Consider the following 20944-nt stretch of genomic DNA (forward strand, 5'->3'; position numbering starts at 1 on the left):
CCCTACTGAATTTCCTATTCGGTGAATCATATAGTTGAAGTCCATTTTGTATCCCCTTGGTTAAAAAAAAAAGTATTTTTTACTTTCCACATTTCATCTGCAATGGCATAGAGTGGCTTTTAACTCTAATTTGGAATAGAACATAATATTCTGAAAGGGACAAAAATATCACTTTAGCTCATAAAGAATTAGATTAGATATTTCATTTTTCTGTGAGTAAAGATGAATATTTTACTGAGATTAGAGAAGGAGAAAATTCATGGCTCTTTCAAAAGGTGTTTGCTGCAATATTCCTTTTTATGTTATGCATTGTTGCTTGAAACTGTGTCTTTGACATGCTGCAGTCTAATATCTTCAACAGCAGCTATAACTGAATTTAACAGGAATATGAATGATTGTTATCATTACTAAATGAAAAATCCTTATTTTTCACTTCATGCAGTGTAACAATAGAAACATTTTCAAACAAAGACAAAATTATTTTCACATGGTGTACGATCCATGTGAGAGATGGTGGGATATTTCTCTAGCCGATGGCCGAGTAAATCATCTCATTTTCATCATTTCCACAGTGTTGACCAACATGCTGCCAGCCTGGCTTCTCCCTTCCGATTTAAACACATGATTCAGAATGACTCTGGGGGTTTGCGGCACTCATGGATTTATGGGGCACTTGTATGTGGGAATCTCATCACTGTACAGCGACCCTGTCACTTTTGTGACAGAGCCTGTTTGACTGGTTTTGGATTTATGATGGAAATAATTCAGAACAGAGTAATAATTTTCCCTTGGCAATTACACTGCCATTTGGTACTTTGTCCCTAAGGGGAAAATGAATGTGCTTGGATCTGTACATGAGTTTAGTAGCCGGACACAGGGAACAAATCAAGGTCAGAATGCAGATGCAGCACGTGTGGTTGCTGAATTCTGCTGCTTAGTCTTTACTCTTAAGGCTGTCTACTTTTGTTTGGCACTGAGCAGTTTATACAATTACCTTCCTCTTGTCTTTTAACACTCAGAATGAACCTGAAAAGTAAATACTTTCATTGTATATAAAGAGGAGATCAAATCTAAAAAGTAGCCTTTTATGAAGTTTTTTTTTATTTAGAAACTTCCTAAGCGTGTGCCATTTTAAAGTTTTATGTTATAGGCTAAGAAGACACAAAGAGTTAGTCTTTATTTTGTTAATTAACATGAAAAATTTTGGGTATATATAAAATCGCCAAAAGAGTATAATGACATTATACTCTGCATGAACCATCATTTACTCATAATCTGTCCTTTTACATAAAGGCCTCCATCCAAGCTATTTAGAAACAAATTCCAGTTGTCAAATGAATTTATTAAAATAATGTCACTATACCTCTCTAAAAATGATTAAACATGACCACATTGATTTGATGTTGGTAGATTTCATCTATCTCTTTTGGCTGCTTTCCCAAAACCTTTTCACTTTTGGCATCATTCCCTTTGCAATGCTAAGTCGCACTCACAAAATCATTTTCTTTTTCAATGATTTCTTTTGGAGTTTTACATTGTCTTTGTCATAATTATTAACTTTTTTTCAGTCTAAAATTATGTAGGGAATTATAGTGGCCTCATCTATGCACTGATTCCTTATAGATAAACTAGAACTGAGCTTGGTCTTGAGATTTCTTTCTGAAATTTTTAATTAGGGTTGGTTGTCTGAGTTTCTTTTCGGGTCCAAAAGTCCTGCAGTTATATTCAGGAAACAATTTCTCCGACATCTCATACTCCACTGTGTGAATCCTTTCTCTTTCTATCTCAGTCTGAATCTATATTCAGGACTATGTTCAGGACTCCTGAACACTGCACAGAAATGATTTGTACTTGCTTCAGGAGCACATACACTACACAGGAATGATTATTCCCATTCTTATAAGACCTGGCATGTATTCCTGTTGTCTGACGTGGTTCTTTTATGCAAATTAATGATGATGTCCACAATTACCTCCCCTCTCTCTTTTTGTGCCACACACTACTATTCTCTCTATTGGTTTCCCTGTACTAGCAGTATTTCTGAAGCATTTCTGCTGCTGCAATTCATGGTCGTCAAGGTAGGTAGAGTGATGCTTACTGACGTCAGTCTCTGGGCCAGAGTGTAGGCTGAGGGTATTACTTGATTTATGGATATAAAACTATACACTGATCCGTAGGGTTGGAGATCAGTGATGGAGAAAGTATTTTTGACAGATTTAGACATATTTAGCTGAAAACATGATTAAATTCCAAAAACTACATCTAAAATTAGTCCACTAAGGCCTGCATTTTAAAGCTACATCATGGATCAAACCATTTCCCATCCTCAGATGTTATGCTTTCCTGATGAGGCCCTCCTGGATTACGCTCTCTTGGTATCTCCCACATTTCTCTGCCCATTTTTTTCTATTACTAGACAATAGGAAAGGGAATTTATAATTATAGACAGATCATTTAGGGACAGTGGTAAGAATGTCACAAGCTTGGAATAGGAAAACTGGGTTCAAATACAATTACTTTTTGTATTTGAAATAAGATCTTGGGAAAATTAGGTAACCTTTTTGAGACTAAGTTTGGATCTGTAAAGTGGTTATAGTAATAATACCAATGTCAGGACACTATTTTGAGGGTTTAATACCATAATTCATGTAAAGCTTTGGCACCTGGACTGACACACAGAAAGTGATGGGTCAGTGTTGGCTGTCTCAGTAAATGTCTCATCTGCATGAGATCCTCTTTTCCTTTGTCCATGACAAGTTGTTTCTTGGCAAAGACTGAAAATATGCAGTTAGAGATTTGCCAAGAACAATGACATCTTATAACCTTTATCCCAATAATTCTAATGTGGTTATTCCATCCAAAGAAAATCATTCAGGACATATAAAGGTGTTATGTACAAAAGTGTTCATAACCTTGCTAATTATGATCTGAAAAATGTACATAACCAAAATATAGGATAGTAGTGAACTAGACTTATTTTTCCAACAGAATATTGTTAGAACTGATTCACAGGTAATTCTAAAGAACTCAAATAGCATGCAAAATTAAAATTTAAATATATAAACTTTTATATGTAATATAGCAAAAGCTTTATAGAAGGCAAAACTTGTGACATATACTTTAGACAAGAGGAGACATATTAGTTGTTTGGTTTGAGTGACTTTTTTCTTTACTTTAGTTTCCTGTTATCATCACATTTCTCTAAGAAACCCCAGCCATGTAGGAAGTTAGAAGCTTCACTGACTTATAGATCCTTAGGTTAATGATTTGATATCCTGATGGCAGTAAACCTAACCTCGGCAAAATCCTGTTGGAATTTTTTTATTCTTCTTGCTCCCATGGGGCTCTTCAGATCATTAGAAAACTTCACTGCTGAATAAGCAGAATTCCATGCTAGTTTTAAGAATCATATTTTCCAAGGGAGTCATAAGATTTGTGAATAATTTTCTTGCATGGGATTCAATTTATTTCTATATTAAATCCCAATTAAAATTAACCCAATTAGAATATGCAGCTCTCTTTATATAGAGCATATATTATTTTAAATCATTCATTGTTCAAATGATTTATCAGTGACTTTCCCTGAATTACCTAAAGTTTATTTTAAATGGGTAAGCAATAAAAAAATGCATTGAGAAGATTTTGTTTTTCCTGATCACTCCATAAACATTTTTGTATAACAAATGTTATGTATGCCCTACCTTGCAAAAAACAGTCTTTGTTTTTATGTCATCCATTTCACTCACTAAATTTATATTTTTCTTCTAAGAATAGTATGTAGAATGAGAGAGGATCATCTTAAAAACAATATTTCACTTCACACATTTGAGTTTGCTTTCCACATCAGCCACATGCATCCTTTTATAGCATAAATTATATCATGACATTTCTCAGTTCAAAACATTTCATTGCTGTTTCACCACACATAAAATACAATCCAGGCTCCTTCAATGCGAGGGAAGAGTCTGGTGCTTTATGCTTGTGGGTTTGTGGCCCTGATGTCCTTATGGGTCTGAACTAGGTCTCTGTAGAGGAAGGAGAGGGAACCATAAGCAGGCAAACCTCCACCAAGTCACCTTCAAGGAGGACAAAAATGATAATTACACCTTGGTGTTGTGCAATTGGCTTTCAGATACTGGTTTAATACAATGCAGCCATCCACTTCATCTGATTTAAAGTTGATATGGAATTGTGCTGTATATGGTGCATTGGTTTCATTTGAAGAATTGGGATTGGGCTGTAGCTCAATGGTAGGACGGACACATGCTTGCCATGCAAAAGGTCCTGGGTTCCATTGCCAACACCACACAAAGCAATATAAAACCAAAGTATTTCGCAGTGTGGTTAAGGAGCTAGTGTTGGAACAAGTCAAGAAAGTATGGGAAAATTAGAGCTGACTAAAGCACAACAAAGAATTGGATCAAGAGCAGGTTGCTAATGGGCTATTCTTCTAGAGAAGATATTAGAGGAGGAGGAATGGTCTAAAGCAAACACCTTTCTACACAGATGAAAGAGAAAGACCAAGTGACAAAGATGCAGGTTGATATTTACGAAGGCAGCTAATTAAGCTGGAGGAGAACTCAGAGTTCTGGATTTTCTAATCACCCGTACTAGAAGGCTGCTGAAGAGGTGGAAGCAAAATTGAAGCGAGATGAGTTTCATCCAGTGTGTGCTGATCTGTAGTGCCAGACCTTCTGCTGTTCTGTTCCGGCCAGCCAGCTTGTGTTGTGTGTCAGTCCTATGGAGTGGAGAGTGCTTGAAATGTTCACATGATGTCCACCAGCCAAACCCCTTCAACCTTACTTCCAGAGGTGGAACTTTTTTTCTTCTATTAAGAAAATAATATGTTTAAAGACAAGACTCTTTGAAAGAGGCCAGGATAGTGAATTCAGGAGAATCATATCACATTTTGATCAGCAACCATTTGGAAAAAGCATTGCTGTCTATTTTTAATTCTATTGCCCATCAACATTTTTCTCTTTCACCTGTCTTCATCATGAAATGAATCTTTACTCTCATAAAGCTGAAGAGTTGGAATCGACTAAGTTAACTGAATTAGAGAGAAGAAAATGAAAAGAACAAATCTTGGGGTACCAGTCTATGCTGTGGCATGTTGATTTTATTCTGCTGCTTTTCTGTTTTCTGTTTTGATTGTGTAAGAGCTATTTCAATTTAACTTATTGTTAACTTATGCAAGTAAGGTGCTGAAAAAGAGAAGGTCCACTTTTTTACTATTTATGATTACACCAGTGAAATTCAGCACTTTTTGAATCAACATAAAGGACCCATGGCTTATTCAACCTCTGGTCAACCATAAATACTGACATCTTTTCTTCACTCACTATCAGTAATAAATATATTTTCTGATAGAGCAAAAAAAAAGAAAAACAATTCAAAGGCTTTACTTATTTAAGTTCCTCTATGACCTTACTGCCTGCCACCAGGTACAAAGGCCTGTTATTCCAACATTCTAAATTTGCTTCTGTCTTAGAAATTTTGAACTTGTGTTTTCCTCAGGCAGAATTCTCCTCTCATCAGATTCACTCATCCTGTTCTGTCACTTTGTTCAAGTGAGGCCTTCCCTACTATTTAAATCATTCCTCCTGTAATTCTTTTTCTAACTGGATTTCCCTTTCTAGCAGCTGGTGTCACTTCATGCATTGATTTGTGTATTGAGTCTAATGTGATAAATGCTATGACAGTGATTTGTAAACAGAGGTTAAAAAAGGAACAAAGAAGTCACTTAAAACTAATTCAAAATAGTATTTTGAGGAAAAAACCTCATGTGGTAGGAGCTGCCTTGTTAGTCCTGGCTCTGAATTCCATCTATGACACTTATTAGCCAGGTGAGATTGGCAAAGTGATTATATTCTATGAACTTTAGCTTTTTAAATAAATGGCTATAATGGTACTGATCTCAAAGCTTAGTATTACTATTCTCAAGGCTAGTAAACCAAAACAAATAGACCATTTTCCCATAATATGATAACATGTACATTAAGTACTCAATATATAATAGTGTAAAGTCATTAAATTGATAGTTCTTTAAGAATATGTTTTTGGCTTTAGCCATAAACCTGTTTTTCTTCTTTTTTTCCAAATAGTCAACATTTATTAACTTTTTCAATTGATCATGAAACACTGACCCTGCTTCCAAACACACTTTAATACCTAAAGAACCCTGTGTATTAAGATGACAGATGATTTCTTGTGAAATTATGTTTGGAAATAAAATGTGTGTGTGTGCTGAGAAAAGGCTGATTGTGCTGTTGGAAGTGAGACCATATAAGCTACAAAAAATTACTTTGCATGTTACTTTTAATTATTAAATGTTTATTAAAGAAGGAACTCTAGAAATCATGTAAATCTACTGACCAGAAGAAACAGATTTCTAAGCTCTACATCAGATTATTTAAATGCATACTATAAATAACATTCTTGTTTCTAGGAAAGTAATTTACTAGTCAGAAAAAAGAGCATAGATATTTACATAATGCTCTGCTTTCTCAGTGGCTATGAAGCTATTTTATTTTGCTGTGAACTGGTTTATGTAAAGCTCTTGGCTAAAGAGCAGCGGTCTTGTTTTCTATATATGTATCAATAGTAAAAAGAGATGAGTAAACTTACTATAAAATTCACTCTAGTAGAATTTTCCCATTCTGGTGCTTTTAGCTTACAAAAGTGCCTAATTTCAAACAGAGTATGGTTATGCTTGAACCCAGCATGCGCTCTTGTTTTAAAGAGCTCTGTAATGATTGCTGTGATTTAATTTAAATATAAAGAAAATTGATTGAGTGCCCTTTTTTTTCTAGTTCTGCATTAGGCTATGGGGATAAAAAGATGAGTAAACCATATTTTATTTTTTCAAATGTCTAAGACCAGTGAATGATAAAAATATCATGAAAAAATTATAATATAAAATCATTACCAATTTCATAATAATTTGTGAATAGAGGTTTGTCAAAATGTAACTTAATGGACTGGGGATTTAGCTCAGTGGTGCTGGCACCTTCCTGGCAGGCACAAGGTCCTCAGTTCGATCCCAGATACCCAGAAAAAAAAAAAAGAAAGAAAAGGTGACTTAAGCCCAGAAAATAGGTGCCTAAGTCAATATGGGGACTAGCTTCTTGGAAGAGAAGAGAAGTAGAAGGACCTTTTTCTCTGAGAAATGTTTCACATTCCTAGTTCTATAAGGCTATGGATATATAGCTTTTATTTTCATCTCTGAAGACACTAAATAGTTCAGCAATACACAAATTTCATGTTTTATCTTTATCAGGACATGTTTGCAACACATAATGTTTACATTCCTTGGTACACATACACAACACATCTTAATCCCTTTTTCATTCCTTTCCCCTCCTTCCCTCCATGTCTTGATACCTTTCTAATTTGAGAAAGATCTATTTCCCTACTTCCTATTATCTATTTTTGAAAATGTGCTCTTTATTTATATTTTAATTTCTCATGTAAGAGAAATTATGAGGTATATAGGCATGTGTGCCTGATTTATTTCACTTAAACTTATGGTCTCAGGGTGCATCCATTTTCCTACAAATGACTCATGTTTGTCTTTCTTTATGGAAGAGTCGTAACCCACTGTGTGTAAATGTAACATTTTATTTATTCATTCCTCTGTTCCTGGGTATATATGCTATTTCCAAGATTTAGCTATTATGAATTGTGTTGTTATAAACATGGGCATGAGTATGATTTTTTTTGGTTTGCCTAGAAACTGACCAAATATACCAGTGTATAACAGAGTTACCTCCCCCATATTTTGCCCCTTTATTCTATGGCATTCTGAGAACTACTAGTAATTTTAATCTGTGACATAGATTCTTCCTGCAGAGAGCACAGAAAAGTCTCCTTTAAACAGTATACAATAGAGAACTGGCCAACAGCTTTTGCTGCAGCCACCCAACCTCAGCAATAGACCAGAAAGAGGTGTAGCCATGCAAAAACCTGCACCACCCCTCCGGCCCATGCACCTCTGGCTTCCTGGCTGTGCTAGTACCTAGATTTGCACCACAAAAGCATAGGGGGTGGGTCATAAAGGTCATTGTCCTGAGCTCTAGCCTTGATTTTGCTTTAATTCACACAGTTAAAGATGGCAGATTAATAACTACCACAAATTGTCATTTTCTAAATTGTGCTTGATGCTTTTGTGTTGCTGATTGTACCACTTGGGATTAGATGTGATTGAACTAATCAGTTGTTCTTCCTGGCGAAAAAGAGATTGCCTCAGAGTCACTAGAGTCTCAAAAACCTAAAGTCAAGCTATAACAGGAAGATCAAAGTATTAACCCAGGTAATAAAAGAAGGACAATACCAACAACAAAATTAGAAATGGGAAGACATTAAAACAAGGCTCAAGCACAAACACACATTTTCAGCTTACCAAAGGCAAATTCTTAGGAAAATGAGGTGGAAAAGTCTGATAATCAACCACCTGGACACCCTGAACTGATAGCACAGGAAAGCAAGGCTCAAGCACAAACACACATTTTCAGCTTAGCAAAGGCAAATTCTTAGGGAAATCAGGTGGAAAAGTCTGATAATCAACCACCTGGACACCCTGAACTGATAGCACAGGAAGTAACAAAACAGATGAATGAAGCTCTAGAAAAATTCAAAACATGAAATAATTTCTCAGATAACTACAGAGATGGTAAACAGAATGAATGACATGATTAGACTCTAGAACAGAAACAGATAAAAAAATTCATGAGCCCAGGGCCATGATAAAAGCCATGAATGCCCACGATAGGAAAGAAATGGAAACCATGAATGCCCAACATAGGAAAGAAATGGAAGCCATAAAGCAGATTCAAACAGATATACAGGAGACTAAAAACTTGATTGCATGTGTACATAACAGACTGAGCCAATCTGAGGACAGGATATCATATATAGAAGATAAGATGGAGGTCAGTAAATATGAAAAGAAGGACCTCCTAAAAATAATAAGGGAACATGAGAAATCAATCCAACAGCTCCTAGATGATACAAAGAAGAATAATATAAGACTGATAGGAGTCCATGAAAAAGGAAAAGTACAAATGACATTAAAAAAAAAACTGTTTACAGAATTAATGACAGAAAATTTCCCAAAAAGAGTGAAGAATTTTTGACATACAGATAAATGATGCATATAGGACTCAAAATAGCCACAATAAAAAAAAAATCTAAACCTAGACATATAATAATCAAGATCCTGGAAACTCAACAGAACAACAAAATACTACAAGCAGTTAGAGAAAAGAAACAAATCAAATGCAAAGGAAAGCCCATAATAACCACAGCAGACTTTTCAACACAAACCCTCAAGTAAAGGAGAGCCTAGAATGAGGTATTTCAAGTCCAAAAAAAAAAAAACCAAACAATTCTAAACAATATCTTAGAAAAAGACAATGAAGATCACAACTCCATGAGGCCTAACAGAGCAAACCCAGCAGACAAGGCAAGAAATTAGACAGGTAGAAAAATTGAAAGGACCAACAATAGGATAACATGGTTATGATAAGTCAATATGTATCAGTTATAACCATCAATGTTAGTGGCTTCAATTCACCAATTAAAAGAAATTGACTGGCCAAATGGATTAAGAAGCAAAATCCAAAAAATATGCTGTATATAAGAAATGCACCAAGTTCAAAAAGGAGCTCACAGACTGAGAGTAAAAAGATGGAATACAGTTCTCCATGCCACAGGAACCCGGAAAAAACAGGTTAGCTATATTATTTGCAAATGAAGTAAATTTCAAGTCAAAACTAACTAAGAGAGACAAAGAAGGTCACTAAATCTTTTAAAGGGAACAATCCAACAGGAAGAGGTGACAATCCTAAATAATATATACCAAATACTAAAGCCCCCAACTATACAAAACGAATATTAAGAGACATGAAAAACCAAATAAGCACTAATACAAATGTAGTGGGGGACCTAAATACCCCACTGTTACAAAGACAGGTCATCTAGACAAAATATCTACAACAAAATACAAGAACTGAACCAAGCTTTTGAACAAATGGACTTAACTGAAGTCTACAGAGTGTTTCAACCTGCAAAATCAGAATATACATTCTTTTCAGCTGCACATGGGTCATTCTCCAAAATGGACCACATACTAGCTCATAAAACATGTTTAAGTAAATGTAAAGGAGTTGAAGTTATCCCATGTATATTATCAATTTATCAGACCATAGTACAATTAAACTGAAGATCAACAGCAAAAGAAACCACAAGAATTTTTCAAACACATGGAAATTGAATAACAGTTTCCTGAACAACCAATGAGTCACAGAGGAAATTAAAGAAGAAACTGGGCAGTTTTTAGCAATTTAATGATAATGCCAATACAATATACAGGAATCTACAGGATACAATAAAAGTCATTCTATGAGGGAAATTCATAGAAGTGAATGCCACACTAGAAAAACAGAGTAAACTCAAATAATCTGTCAGTGAATATTAAGCTTCTAGAAAGAGAAGAGCAAGACAAACCCAAAGCTTCTAGAAAGAGAAGAGCAAGACAAACCCAAAGCTCATAAAAAAGGAGAAAATTATAAAGATCAGAGCAGAAATCAATGTAATGGAGACTAAGAGAATGATACAAAAAAATCAGTGAATCAAAGAGTTGATTTTTTGAAAGAATAAATAAAATCATTAAAACCTTTGCCAACCTTATCAAAAAAAGAAAGAAAGAAAGAAAGAAAGAAAAGGTTCAGATCCATGCTATTAGGAATGAAAAAGTTGAAGTCACAACAAATCCAGCAGAATCCAGAGGATCATCAATACCTATATGGTATTCCATATATAGTTCTCAAGGTAGAGTACTTTGCTTCCTTTGTTAGATTGATTCATGGATATTTCATTTGCTTTTCGATGCTATTGTGAAATGGATTTGTTTTACTTTATCAGAGTCTGTTATTTGTGAACAAGAAGGCTATTGATTTTTGAGTGTTTACCTTGTATCTACTGAATCTGTCAAGTCTAGAAGTCTTTTGGTGGAGTTTTGGGGACTTTTATATAGAGTATCATGTCATCAGCAAATAAAGACAGTTTAAATTCTTCCTCTCCTATCTTTATTGCTTTTACTTCTTTCTCTTGCCTAATTGCTGTGGCTAATGCTTCAGAATCTATATTGAAAGGAGCAGTGATGGTAGATATCCTTGTTCTGTTCCTGATTTTAGTGTGAAGGTTTTCAGTCTTTTGGCCGAGTTTTTTGGGTCTTCATTATAGAATATCATATCATTAGCAAATAATGACAGTTTAATTTCTTCCTTTCCTATCTTTATAGCTTTAATTTCTTTCTCTTGTCTAATTGCTATGGCTAATGTTTTCAGAACTATATCGAAGAGAAGTGGTAATAGTGGCCATCCTTTTCTTGTTCCTGATTTTAATGTGAAGGTTTTCAGTTTTTGGCCATTTAATATGATGTTGGCTGTTAGTTTTTCATAGATAGCCTTTATTAAGTTGAGATATAGACCATGTATTCCAATTTTTTTGCAGGGTCTTATCATGAATGGGTGTTGAATTTTGTCAGATGCTTTTTCTGCATCTATCGAGAGGATCATGTGTTTTTTGTCCTTGATTTTGTTAACATAGTGTATTAAATTTATTGACTTTCATATGTTGAACCATCCTTGCATCCCTGGAATAAATCTGACTTGGTCAGGATAGTAAAAGCCATTCTAGTCAACAGAGACATGGCAGGGGATATCACAGTCCACAACTTGAAACTATACTACAAAGCCATTGTGATTAAAATCATCATGATATTGGCAAAGAAACAGACCTGAGCATCAGTGGAATAGATTAGAAGATGCAGAAACAACTCCAGACATACTCAGCTACCTCACCTTTGACAAAGGAGCCAACCATCCTCACAGGAGGAAAGATAGCCTCTGTAATAAATGGTGTTGGAAACACTGGATGCCAACTTGCCAAAGATTAAAACTAGACCCCTATCACTCACTGTGCACTAAACTAAAATCAGAGTGGATTAAAGATCTAAATATTAAACAGAAACACTAAACTTGTTAGAAGATAAGCTAGATAGGACTCTTGAAGACATTGGTATAGGAAAAGACTATGAACAAATCCTCGGTGGCACGAGAGCTAGCACAAAGAATCAACAACTGGATCTCATCTTATTAAAAAGCTACTGCACAGCAAGAGAAACCACCAACCGAGCTAAGAGAAAACCTAAAATGTGTGAAAAAATATTTACCAGCTGTTTCTCAGACAAAGGTCTGCTATCTAGAATATATAAAGAACTCAAAAAAAAATCAAGCCCCCCAAATAGAATTATCCATTTCAAAAATGGGCATTTGATATGAACAAGCATTTCTCAACCAAAGAAGGAAAAGCAGCAAATAAACATATGAAAAAATGTTGAAGATCACTAGTCATTGGAGAGATGCAGATGAAAGCAACAGTGAGATTCCACCTCACCCCCAAAAGAATGGCTGCTCTCAGGAAATCAACCATTAAGGAATACAGGTGGCACGAGAGCTAGCACAAAGAATCAACAACTGGATCTCATCTTATTAAAAAGCTACTGCACAGCAAGAGAAACCACCAACCGAGCTAAGAGAAAACCTAAAATGTGTGAAAAAATATTTACCAGCTGTTTCTCAGACAAAGGTCTGCTATCTAGAATATATAAAGAACTCAAAAAAAAATCAAGCCCCCCAAATAGAATTATCCATTTCAAAAATGGGCATTTGATATGAACAAGCATTTCTCAACCAAAGAAGGAAAAGCAGCAAATAAACATATGAAAAAATGTTGAAGATCACTAGTCATTGGAGAGATGCAGATGAAAGCAACAGTGAGATTCCACCTCACCCCCAAAAGAATGGCTGCTCTCAGGAAATCAACCATTAAGGAATACTGGCACAGTTGTGGGAGAAAGGAACTCTTTTTCATTGTTGGTGGGAGTGCAGACTGGTGCAACCACTGTGGAAATCAATATGGAGATACCAACCTAAAATGTGTGAAAAAATATTTACCAGCTGTTTCTCAGACAAAGGTCTGCTATCTAGAATATATAAAGAACTCAAAAAAAAATCAAGCCCCCCAAATAGAATTATCCATTTCAAAAATGGGCATTTGATATGAACAAGCATTTCTCAACCAAAGAAGGAAAAGCAGCAAATAAACATATGAAAAAATGTTGAAGATCACTAGTCATTGGAGAGATGCAGATGAAAGCAACAGTGAGATTCCACCTCACCCCCAAAAGAATGGCTGCTCTCAGGAAATCAACCATTAAGGAATACTGGCACGGTTGTGGGAGAAAGGAACTCTTTTTCATTTTTGGTGGGAGTGCAGACTGGTGCAATCACTGTGGAAATCAATATGGAGATACCTTAAATAATTAGGATTAGAAGTCCCATTTGACCCAGCTATTCCCCTGCTAGGTATCTTTCCAAAAGAATTAAAAGAATCATACCACAGTGATATGCTCACCCATGTTTATAGCAGCACTGTTTTTAATAGCTAAAATTTGGAAACAGCCCAATTACCCATCAACTGGGACTAGATAAAGGAATGTTTTTTTTTTTTAAATAAAATGTAGTACTACTCAGCCTTAAAGAATGAGAATTTAGAGACATTTATAGCTAAGTGGATGCACAGAGGACACATTCTTGAGTGAAATTAATAGAAAACATGTGTAAATACAATATAGTTTCTCTGATGTGATGAACTAAAAGTGCAAATAAGGGTCAAAATGTATAATCGATATTTTGTAACAGGCAGAATGACTCTAAAGGTATTAGGCAAATGGAAGGGGTAGGGAAAAGGTAAAATGGGAAGAAAAAATAAGAGAGAAGAAAAAAAACAGAAACAAATTCTTTGTAAATAATGAAGGGTATCGGGGGTATGGAGGCTAGCAGAATTGGGGAAAAATAAGAACCAAGATATGTCTTGTAAAGGTACAAGATCCCAAGAATGAATGTAACTGTCTTGTATATCTAAAATGTACCAATAAAAGTATTAAATTACATAGCATATAATAAAGAATATCACATAAAACCTAGTAAATGTTTTAATTAAGCATTTTGTGAAAAATCTATGCCTTAGGGACAGGCATGGAGTCTTCTGCATATATTGTGAAACATGTAGTAGACTATTTTTGAATTTAAATGAATATTTAATTAATGAATATTAGTGTGTGGTTATTTGAAGAGTCTGAATTTTTTGCTTTTTATGCGTAACATTCAGGGATATAAGAAAATTCACAGTAAAATAAATTATTTTTCTATAAGACAGTAATAACAGTAAATTCAAGGGTTAACATTCATAGGAATTCAGAATGCTTTTTAAAAATGAGTCCTGGATCTTAGATGAAAACAAAGCTACCTAAGATCAGAGCATTTCAACATCAGCTAATTTAGTGTAGTTTTAATCTTCTTCGTATAAAAATACTTTCATGTATGCCTAAAATATATTTCACCGCAAGCTCCAGTGAATAGAAAAGGAGAAGGAAAAGGATGAAAGGGAGTATGTCAGAGGGTCTGAAGGAATGGAAGGACCAGATGAGAAGATATAGATGAGCAATCTTAACTCTTTGGTTAACAACCTTCATTTGCCTCTCTTCCTCATTGTTTCTTCTTCCATTCCTAAATGATTTCATATTCCCACTCTCCACAGTAGTGCAGATATTGATCTCACGTACAACTTCTTGCTATAATAATAAGAAACAATTATCTATGGAATCTGCTTTAAAAGTTTCAATTTCTTTTACGTTGTTGGCAACACTTCCCTGTGATGATGCAAATGTAAGGAAACTGCATTTCAGCACTAGGACCCTAAGTGAGCTCCCTACTGGACTGATTAAGCGAATATAATGCTCCATTCAGTGGAATCCACACACATCCTGTATTGATTGCATTATCAGTAGTAGTAATCACAGATATCATTACCAGCCAATTACAGAAGTGAAAGTCTAAGCTTGGTAACCTATTCTCCATTATTGCTACGATTCTTAATTTTCTTATAGGGCTGATCATCCTCTTGTTCAACTAAGTATAGCTACATATTTTGATCCAGTAGGCTTAAATCTGAGTATATTGAATTATATACTAGGTAATTACTTACAAATTTTAGTAACAAAGCATCGTGAGAGCAATTTGAGAGTAATCTGTTTCTTATTCTATCTGGAAATTGCATTATAAAAGCCTGTTTTAAAAAATAGACCTAAACTTGTATTAGGGTCAAACAAAATGGAAATGACTTCTTGCTCTTCTATGGATGGGACTGGATGACGGAATTGGATTGGCTATGCAATTATACAGGAATCCAGTAAATTTCGGATATATTCAATACTAGACTTCTAAACTCACCTGGAAGATTCGTTCAGCAAAAAAGTACACAGAGGAGCTAATGGGAGGTGTCTTTGTCAACACTGGCAGTGAGGCATATTCATATTTTAATGACTGTCTTAGTCACATGACCATGCTTAACTCCAAGGTGTACTAGGGATTATAATCTATTTAGGAAGAATTAGAAAACCTAGAACTTGCTGAACAGTTAGCAATTTCTGTCATAAGGCCTCAAAAACTGCCTTGTTTCTCTAATGAATATTTTACTTGCCTTAGCATTATTTCAAATACCTCTCGTGCTTGCTTTTACTTCTTTTTACACAATGTCAGGTATATTATAAAACCTATTCCAAGCTCTGACTTTTAGACTTGGGTATAGTAAGCCATTAAAGAATGACAAATATAAAATTATGGTGTATTGTCTCAAATTTTAAACAATTATACCCATATTATAATAATTGTTTAATTGGATTAAAATTATATATGTGTAGTTTAGAATAAAACATTTGTGGGGCTAAAATGGATGGCTATAAAATATTTTCATTTTATAGACAAGGAATGAGAATGCTGGAGAGATGAAATATTTACCTAACAGTACAGAGTGTTTGTGTATAGAGTAAGATCCAGGCTCTTCCTCAAGGGCAGTCATACTGCTCACAAAGCATGTCATTAAATAATGTTCACCCATTTATGGAGGTGATGTAAAATGCAGAAAACTGTGATTGATACAAGGCTATCATATATAAGTCTATGTGAACATAGAGTCCAACAACTTAGATTTTCTAAACTTCTTTGAGATCTATAAGTTAGTTACTTATTAAGGTTCTTTTTACAAAATATATAAATTTTGTTATTTCTTAAAAAATAGGTTCTAAATAAATCTTTGATTAGAATATGTAGCTTATGGCATGTGGAAAGAAGTAACTACAATGCTAATTAATATGTAGAACTGAAAGTTCAGCTAAATCAAATGACAAAATTTGAAGCATTGGAAGCTAGATTTATTTTAAGGAAGAAAACCAAATCATTATTTTCATAGAATTATGTTTTTTTTTTGGTGGGCAATGAATTTATGAAGTGAAACTTAACTATTATTGAGATGCTATTCTAGCTAAAAGATAAAGGTGCTCATTTGGTGCCACTGGAATCTAACTTTGTGCTGTTTTTACAAGTAAGCATAAAAGAGAAACTTCACAGCAAAAGTGGCACAGATCTAGATGTACTCTAAATCATATAAGCTTTGTAGGAAAATTTGAAATTATTTGAAATTTTGGATTACCGTTCTTATATCACATATTAACTACTGTTGGTCTTATTTCATTTTTAAATCAAAATCATGGGTGTCATACACTCATTGATTTGTTTTAATTCAAAGAAAAATGAAGCACAATCTGCAGAATTAGTTTTTATTATAAATTTTATAAATCCAGCTAATATTCATCTGTAATTGCTTAGAGTAATTTCTGCTTATCATAGTGCCTAAGTATAGCATAAGTATAACATATCTATAAGTCATATATATATATAGATAGATAGATAGATAGATAGATAGATAGATAGATGCAAATGAGAAAAGACCTTGTCTTACTTCCTACCTTCTACCGTGCACAGATAAGACAGTGCACCTAATTTGGTAACACTAAGACTGAAATGTATATTATTAGATTTTGTTTGCTGTCATCTCTACCTGTTCCTGTGTTAAAAGTCTGCATTTGTTTGATGTGATCTCTGCCTGTCAGTTGCTATAACAAAACACCTTAGAGCGGGTAATTTATAAATAGAATTTTTTACTCACAGTTCAAAAGGCTGGCAAGTCCAAGGCCCCTGCCGATAGGTCATCTGGTGAGGCCATGCTGCACTTCAAAGATGGTGCCCTCCCAGGGCACTGAGAGGAAAGGGCAGAGGAACTGATTTGAGCCTCCTTTATGAGGGCACTGATCTCATTCATGAGGCTGGATCCTCATGGTTTAACCACTTCTCAATGATCCTCCCTCTTACCATCACATGGAGTATTATTTTCCAAAGCATAATTTTTGGAAACATACCAGTATTCAGACTGTAGCAATAATTCAGGTAGAATAATTCAAAGATCTGATGTTGATATATGTGGCGGAGACACCAAGGCTAAAATAATCTTTAATGTAGCATCATTGATAATGTTTTGTTTTCACAAGGATTTCATATTCAGTCTATTGGAGAATAGAGGCATACAAATCTTTTTGTTTTTTTGCTGATATGGCCTCAAAATATATCCAATATGGATTAAGTTAATTTTTAAAAGTTAATTATTTTCCAAAGAATTTGGTGTCGTTTCCATAGTTGACATAACATCATTATGAAAAGGAGAAGAGTGTTCTTTTAACATTTTTAATTTGGACTTTGTTAAAACCTAACTGATTTTTATAAGTGTTGGAAAAGAAATTAAAATGGGTTTGACACAAGGCTTATATTAAAATCTAACATACACACTTGGCACTGTAAATTGATAGTTAATTTGATCATCTCTTTGAAAAAGATGTATGAAATATTCCTACAGAGAACTACTTAAAAAGTAAGAGGAGATGCATTGAATAACTGAAATTGCACTGTAATTATCAGTTACTTCCAATTACTTGTTACCTCTGAGTACTTTCTGTAAAGGAGAATATATAGGGCAGCGGTGGCGAATTTATAGCATGTATGGCGCAGCGGGCGCACAGAGCTCTCCCTGGTGGCACGCGAGCCAAGTTGGCCCAGCATTGCCGCAGGAGCAGAGCATTCAGGTTTAATTGCAGCATTGGCGCTTTGTGCAAAATAAGTGGGTTTGGGTTGAAGTTTGGACAGTAGGACTCTAAAAGTTTTACTATCACTGACCTAAGGTTTTGTTAAAATTCCATAGTTCTTTCTTTTTTTAGAAAAAAATGCATTCTGGTGTTTTCGTATTCATGCAAATCTTTAACTCTCTAACTCTGTATGTAATAAGGGGCATTGGCATCCTAAGTAGTACTATATTTAAAAAGTGAGTAATTTTATTTTTATAGCTCTGACTCTGCTTTCTTTCTACTGAGATGAATTTTGCTTTCTGCCTTTTATTTGCATAAGTACCATCTTCACTTTTGCATCATCGTGTATCTTTTCTGCATATAATTAACATTAACTTTCTTTTGACTATGCAGGGCTGGCTATTTGCCTCAGAATATTCCCCTGGAGATTATCAGATACCTGTCTGAGGAGAAGGATTTTCTTCCTTGGCATGCTGCCAGCCGAGCTCTTTATCCTTTAGATAAATTACTGGACCGTATGGAAAACTACAATGTCTTCAATGTAAAAATATATTGTTTCTTCTTTCTCATTTTCAGAAGATAAACTATTTTCTTATGTTCTAGTTCTAAGATACGCAACTGACCCTGAGTCATTTTAGTTATTTATGCTAGTTCATTTATCATTTTTGCCCTAATTTTCTATGTAACACCATAGACAATTATTTGAAGAAGAAATATAATACAAACTACCTTTTGTTCTGGCCTAAAAGTGTCAATTAAGCTTAAATGCTTCAGAATTTAAGGAGGAAAATCCATGGAAAATCCATAAAGTTCAAACTTACTTTCTAAGAGTTAAAGGGCTCTGTGTTCACAAAGGACGTAACTTAGGTAAAGGGATCCCAAAGATCTTAACAAAAAATAGACAGTTTTAATAAAGATTCTTAGTCATTATTTCTATCCAAAAGGGCATGGTGAATCCAATTCACTTCCTTAATTAACAAGGATAAGATCAACAGTGAGGCAAAAGCCCATTCATAATTGGGTCCAAGGGGATACAAGGAAGCGAACAACAGATAATCCAAACAGACATGAAGGCATGACAAACATTCCAAATGTTATCTGACTAGGGTTTCTGAGCTCAGAACCTGGTAAACCACACATATATTGCTGATACCACCTAATCTGATTTAATGACCATTCTGAATAATATTAGGATTCAGAACTGCTAATAAGTTTCTGATTTCTATATTTCCTATCCTCTGCTTGCTACTAATTTTGTGCATCATGTTTTATAAAATCTCTCTTTTCTTTATGCCATATTGACTCTGCTAATTAACCTCCACATTTGGAATTACTCAAAACTGGATTGCTGTGACATGAAATCTGTTTATTGAAGCCATGACATCAGAGTTGCTTCCTTTTTTCTTGTTCAAAGCCTGTTAAAAAGCAACTCTATGTTAAAAATATTTAAATAAGAATTATCCTGACTTGCTTGTTTATTATTAGTTTTGTCTTAGGCGTTACAACAGACATGCAAAGAAATGGGTCATTAGAATTATGATATAATTTTTAACTGCTCTAGAAAATCTTATTACATGTTTTTTTCTTCCTAACAGAAATACTGTAATGTGAAATTTCTATAAAAGTAAAATGCATTTTTGTGTCTATTTGTATATTAGAATAGTGCATCATGTCAGATACCTCATTTTTAGAACAAGTTAAGATTGCTTTTCACTATAATTTCAATGCTTTCATTCCTTTGACAAAACTTAAAGTCCACATTAAAGTGAAGGAGAGTGTATCTTATAGTTGTATTGAGCTGTAAATATACCATTGGTTGAATAGATTGTTGACTTTGTGATAATGTATCATTACATGGAAGTGTTCTGTGTACCTCAGCTTCAGTGGCTCTAGGCTGTTGGCTGGGCCAACATAACAGCTTTGCATTAAAGATGTTCTGTTGACAAAAATGCGTAAGTATTAGGCACTCACCTTCATAAAGGGTAACTGCATACATTTCTATATATTTATGCTGCGGTGTCATTGTCAACACTCCTCATTTTCCTCATTTTGTTACAAAAATTGTCATCTAAGATATTTAAGTGCAAATTACTTAGTCATTCAGTAGAAAGAAAAAAGTAGATTCTTTCCATTCCAATAATATTTTATCCTTATTTTGTATATTTGAAATACTAAGTTGAATAAAATTAGAACATTACTGTGCCTGTAATTTTACTAATATTAAAAATTAATATTATTTTAAATATTTTTGTTTTATTACAGAATTTAATGACCATAAATGCACAAATTTGAAATTGACATTATTTTTATTCTATCTAAATTCCCCATTTAGGAGTATATATTAAAACAAGTTGCAACAACATACATCAAGCTTGGATGGCCAAAAAATAATTTTAATGGATCTCTTGTTCAAGCTTCCTACCAACATGAGTACTATTTTATTTTCTTATTCTCTTCTCTTCATCCAGAGTTGTACAATAACATAGCTCTAGTACCATTGTGACTCTCACAGCATGAACCTGTCTTTCCTTCATTCTACTTTTTGCATTTCACTTTCCTGGGAGGACTGCTGCTGGGTAGCACAGTTTCCACTGCTTGACTGTAAGAACAAAGGCATTTCCTTGCTAGGTTTTAATTTAAGATCTGCCTTCTTTGTAATACTGAGATCAGAGCGCATGCCCCTCACTAGAGGATTCTCTCCAGGGAAGATTTACAATATTTAACTTCCAATCTGTCTAATTTATTCTTTTAATTGACTGCATAGTATTTTCATATCTAACAATAATTTTTGTGTAATACTTTACTTACTCACTAGTTATGTAATGAATTACCCTTTCTCCAGATAAT

General features: G+C 34.3%; 1 protein-coding gene across 1 annotated transcript in view; it reads left to right on the top strand.

Annotated features, from left to right (window-relative positions):
- Trhde (thyrotropin releasing hormone degrading enzyme) overlaps window positions 1–20944 on the top strand; it is a 388565-nt gene that overhangs the window by 336648 nt on the left and 30973 nt on the right. The window contains exons 13-14 of the mRNA XM_033763780.1: window positions 18491–18638; window positions 20430–20527. Of these exons, the coding sequence (XP_033619671.1) occupies window positions 18491–18638; window positions 20430–20527 (246 nt within the window). The remainder of the gene's footprint in view (window positions 1–18490; window positions 18639–20429; window positions 20528–20944) is intronic.

The sequence above is a fragment of the Fukomys damarensis genome, unplaced genomic scaffold (assembly GCF_012274545.1).
Source record: "Fukomys damarensis isolate Sample0158 unplaced genomic scaffold, DMR_v1.0_HiC HiC_scaffold_15, whole genome shotgun sequence".
Lineage (NCBI taxonomy): Eukaryota > Metazoa > Chordata > Mammalia > Rodentia > Bathyergidae > Fukomys > Fukomys damarensis.